Source organism: Eurytemora carolleeae, unplaced genomic scaffold (assembly GCF_000591075.1).
Source record: "Eurytemora carolleeae unplaced genomic scaffold, Eaff_2.0 scaffold578, whole genome shotgun sequence".
Classification (NCBI taxonomy): Eukaryota; Metazoa; Arthropoda; class Copepoda; order Calanoida; family Temoridae; genus Eurytemora; species Eurytemora carolleeae.
In genome coordinates this window covers 175104-180544 of record NW_019396575.1, presented here as the reverse complement: position 1 = coordinate 180544, position 5441 = coordinate 175104, and the positions used below count along the sequence as shown (strand labels likewise).

The window sequence follows — 5441 nt, the reverse complement described above, 5'->3', positions numbered from 1 at the left end:
TAACATTAGCTTCCGGTGTTTATATCAAACCATGATATTAGGTCTAGGGTTTCTAATCGAATTTCCGTTGTGCGGAATTGTGCGCGACTGTGTGGAATTGTGCGCAAGTGTTCTCATATTGCACGGCGCGAAATTAAGCGGATATAAAAGGGCCCACAATTGCGCGCGAGTAAAATCACTTGCGTGCAAACCCTAATTCGGTCACACCCAATTCTTAAAGTTGCATGATACGAGCCGGTACAGCATGTACAGTAAATTTATACAGTCGTACCGTCCAGTCTGGACTACCCGCTGTAAAGTCGACCCAGTATGTTTGATGCAAGTCTGGCAAGATCACAGTGGCCACATCACGATGTATTATCTAAAATTTTCATTGGACCCCGGATTTTCTCCAAAAATAAATTTAGGATATTTCTGAAAACTTTTTTTTTAATTAAAGATTCTTTAAAACAAAATAACATCTTATTTAAATGGCTGGAGAACAAAAATTTACAAAAGAGAAGAATTTTAGCATGATTCTTAAAAATGTATCGGATATTTTAGGGGGGGGGGGGTTAAATTAGAACATTCACTTTATGCAGTGCTTAGGAAACATTTCATATTGATGCAGATCCCTAAATGAATAATAAGTATCAATACTGATTTTTTCTTCTTGTATTGCATTCAATGATTTTTTTTATATCTCTGTAAACAAAATTTACTAAGTCAAAAAGTCTGTCAGTTAATGTTGCGATGAATTAAGTAAAAAAATGGAATTTAAAAAAAAACATAGTTATACTTACACAAACTTCATTTTTTTTAAAGGAACTGAGTTATTGCCAAAAATTTGAATTTCTAACATCTATATCTTTGCAACCTGATGGTGTAAATCTTTTGACTTTTTAATCTAAAAGAATGAATAGTTTGAAATATGAAAGGTCTACGACATCAGGTTGAAAAGATATAGGGATTAAAAAATCAGAGTTTGTTGCAAAAACTTACTTCCTTTATCTTCAAAATGCCCCCCACCCTCTCTTTCAATCAATTACTTTATGAACACTGAACAGTGAACAATAAACAATGAAAGGTATGTAAGCCTCCCCCACGGTAGGGTATTTTAAGGGGTTAGGGGCGTGACTGGTTTTTGTCACAATACTTCTCTTGAGTTTTATTGTGAGAATGAACAAAATGAATATATTCTTATAATCTTTTCATTTACAAACATTGTATCAATTGTGGCTTGCATTGATTTATAATGATTTCAATTCATAATTACTTTTCCCGTTCATATATTTAACCTGGAATGGATCCTGTAAACCCGCAATATGTTTAGAATTTTGTCTTTGTTAAAGCGAACTATTTCGTGGGGAAAACACATACTTACCAGCTTTTTTATGCACATTAACAACGGATTTAGGAAAATCTAGATATATACATTCCAACAACCATTATTAAAAGATGTGGGGGTGTTGGTTGCCCGCCTAATTATTAGTTTGGTCTTTTATTCGTGTTTAAAATACACATTTTAAGAGTTTTCGGAAATTACCAGTTTTCGGAACTTAAACACAAAATTACTATGACTCAGAGATTTTTCTCAAAAAAATTACTCATGGGACCAAGCCTTATTTGTCTCGAATAAGAGGTGTCTGGTGTAAACTCAATACAAACCTCACAAGTCTAGGGAGGGGCACACGACCCCTTACCCCCCTCCGCCCTTTCATGGCCCTCTGGTCCTTTTTACTTTGAGTTGAGTGACCGAAAGTTAGAAAAAAGCAAATTGCTGAAGGTATCAGGAAATTAATTACCCCTGTAACCCTAAACAGGCTGGCGAGGGGGCGTTCGACACACCCCTCCCCCTCTAGTTTTTTTGCCCTAGCACTCTTATTTTTAACACTGTCACTGTGAAGGTTTTTGACTTTTAATGAAAAGAAATTTAAGAGATTTTTTGTAACAAATTTTTTTTTTAGTGCATAGGGTTCAGGGTGCTTAAAATGCTGGTTCGTGCAAAATCTTATCAGGCTTTACATATATTTAGACCCCCCCACCCCCACAACTTTTATAGGGTTAAATTTTAAACCCATTGCCACTAATGAAATGTCACTTTAACACACAGAAATTAAGTCTTTGCTAAAAACTATGTTTTTCTGATCCCTCTATTTTTCAACCCAATGTCATAGATCTTAGTTATTTCAAACTGTGAATTTGGTAAGAACATTTTATGTTTGAAATACACCATCTGGTTGCAAAGATATACAGTTTAGGTAATTAGAGATTGTGACAAAGACTCAATTCCTTTATGAATTTTTTTCCTTTTCATGTATTTATAAATTTGGTTTGTTTGTCTCCTTGTTTTTCTTTATCCATTAAGCGGTAAAACGGCTTAAAATCCTAATTTATTTTTTGGAAACTCACATGACCACAGGAATGATTAATGAATGGTCAAAATTGCTTGAATTGACTATTTTTCATCCTTCTTTTCTTCATCTTTAGCTTCTTTTTCTTTGACTTCATCATTGTCTACTGTTTTATCTTTACCCATATTCCCATACTCCTCCTCTTCTTCCAGATCATTAACTGTATTTTCTTCCCCTTTAGACTTGACAAGAAGACCTTTAAACTCCAATATTCTCTCTGCTTGTTCTATTCCTGACAACATGGCACCGTGCATATACCCCCAAAATTTCTCATGTGTATGTTCACCGGCCAAAAGGAGGCGTGGTACTTCTATAGATGGCAGAGGGCGGGATAGTTCTTGATAGTCTATTGCTGTAGAATTGATTGATGGATAGCTGTAGGTACCTAAACTGAAGGGATCAGTAAGCCAGGTATGTCTGATAACCTTGGATATTTTAGTTATATTAGGATTTCCTGAAAATTGTTGCATAAGCTTAAACACTACTTCAGCAATTTCTGAGTCCTCCAGCTTATCTGCTACAAGAGCAGCTTCCCCAACCACCCAAATCATAAGTTTATCCGGGTTTCCTTCTACTTCATCCACAAAACTAATGATTTTAAACCATTCCTGGGGCATGACAGCAGACTCTTGCTCTTCCTTGGTCCAAAGAAATATCATCTGTCCTTCTCCTTCTCTCCAGAAAGGATTGTCAAACTGCAGAAAGATCTTGCTGGCTCGTCCTGGTCGCATGTTCTTAATTGCCTTCTTCTTCTTGGCATCTAAAGTAGGAGAGAATAGATCTGGATTACTCTGCAAAACTCCCAAGGGAATTGTGACTATAGCATGATCTGCTGTGTAAAAATCTGAGCTGGATCTAAGAGTCACTCCATCTTCAGTCCAAGCTATCTCTTCAACTACAGTGTTCAGTTTATATCGTTCTTCACCTAGATCCTCTTTAAGAGCATTTATAATGGTTTTTAAACCTCCAGGAACAATTACATTACCACCAGGAATCTCCTCAGTCTCAGCCCACAGTTTTAAACTAGTGTTATTGATGATGTCACCAATATCATAGGTTATCATGAATTCAAACCCCTCTAAGATATCAATCATCTCTTGTTTATTGTCTATGTCTAGTTTGTCCACTTCTGAATATACTTTAGACAAGTAGTATTCTCCAAGAGATTGATTTCTATGTTCAGGATCATCATAATCACTGAGCTCATTAATAGTTTCAAAGACGTTTAGAGCAAAATTTGATTTTTCTCTGTCTATTTTCTCCCCAGTAGAAGTAAAAGCAACCGCTGGCAGATAATCATCTGTCCAAGTGTCACCGTACCGTCTGATTTCATCTCCCAAAAGGTGATGAGACTTTGCGTACTTAAATAGTGGATTCTGGCTTTCACCCTAAAATATTGTAATGTCATATGTTGATACAATAAAGGTGATTTTAACGAAAAACTGTAGAAGTAAATTTTGAATTTTCATGTTTTCTTCTCAATAGTTATAATGAATATAAATTGATAGATTGATAGAAAAAAGTCAAGTTTGTGAGATGTTTAAAATTGAGAAATATCTTCTTTATTTTTAATTTATTCTCTGATGAATGCAAGAATTAGACGTCAGTAACCTGAATCCACTGAGCACCAAACTCAATAACATTATCATCACCTCCAGTAAACATTCTTCCTCCAAGCCTATCCCTAGCTTCGAGCACTAGAACCTGAATAAAAGAAAAGGTGTATAGAAGTAGAAGTAGAAATGTTTAAATACAAAGATAAAATTTGAGATAGTGAAATATAAACAAGATTTTCAAAATTCAACAAAAATCAAAAACTTTTGAACACACATTTTTGTAATTTTGAGCATCTAAAGACCTTTCCCAGGGTCATTTGAGGTCCCACACACAATTTGGGCCTGATCGGTTTAACCATTTTGACCATTATATATCAATATACTATGCTTTTAGGGTGCTTCGAGCCCATCTTCCATTTAAATTGTGAACATGTTCTGTTTGTGTACATTGTAAAATAAAAACAACAAATTTCGCAGATTTTATGAAAAACTTTCAGCCTTCTTGACGTTTATTGGATACAAACAGATAAACAGACAAACAAGCAGAAAGACAAGCAAGGTATATATGTAATAAATATCACATAATAAATATCGTGTAACACGATATCTGTAAACCTGAACTGTGTTGTACATTAATAATTATCTATGCTGTAAATAACTATGTAGCATGAATAAACATGTATTGTGATTAGCTTAACTATGTTTACATAGATCCATGCAAATCCTAGAAACATACATTCAAACTTAAACTACACTGTATATATGTATCGACCATTGGTTTGGCATTGATCACTTAAGAGCTTGTGTCCGTGTTGACATTTATAGGTGGGCTTGTGTTCCTGCTGACATTGATAGCTAAGACAATCATGCCCATTGGTTTTGCATTGATCGCTTAAGAGCTTGTGTTCCTGTTGACATTGATAGCTGAGCTAGTCCCCATATTGACATTGAGAGCTGACTAGCGGTATCTGGATATCTCTTCCCTAAAGCTTCAGACTATGGGGTGAGCAATTTGGCTTCAGGGGTAAGCAATTTTCCAAGGTTGAGTGGCTGATCCATGGCTCACCCCTGTATCAGCCCCTGGTTACCTTAAGTCCAGCTTTCTCCAGCCTGCCAGCAGCTGCAAGACCAGATATCCCTCCTCCAACAATAAGAACATCAGCATCCTTCCCACCCTCAACACTTCTACCAGAGGTTATTGTAAGAAAATCAAATAGTAAAAAAATACAAAGTATACTCATTGTGAGAACCATTCTGTCCACTCAGTTAAACAGACTGCTGATAGTGTAAACATTGGAATTATTTTGATGTAAATAACAGGGGGTGTCAAACATTAACAATAAATAAAATACAAACCTTTTCTGAATATCATAAAAATCAATTTAAATTTGACTGAAATTTTTTTACCCCCCCAAAAAATTTTAAATTTGAAAACATCTATAATCTACATATACATGCAAAGACCAGATTTTGCTGGGTTGATAAGCAAACA

At 35.3% G+C, this 5441-nt stretch overlaps 1 protein-coding gene across 1 annotated transcript; it reads right to left on the bottom strand.

Moving 5' to 3' along the window:
* Positions 1-2352: 2352 nt before the first annotated feature.
* On the bottom strand, positions 2353-5229 carry LOC111705772 (spermine oxidase). Its single transcript, XM_023478422.1, has 3 exons — positions 5038-5229; positions 4005-4097; positions 2353-3781 (listed from the first exon to the last, which is right to left on the bottom strand). The coding sequence occupies exons 1-3, from the start codon at positions 5200-5202 to the stop codon at positions 2438-2440; spliced, it is 1602 nt and encodes a 533-aa protein (XP_023334190.1). The 5' UTR covers positions 5203-5229; the 3' UTR covers positions 2353-2437.
* Between the last annotated feature and the right edge of the window lie 212 nt (positions 5230-5441).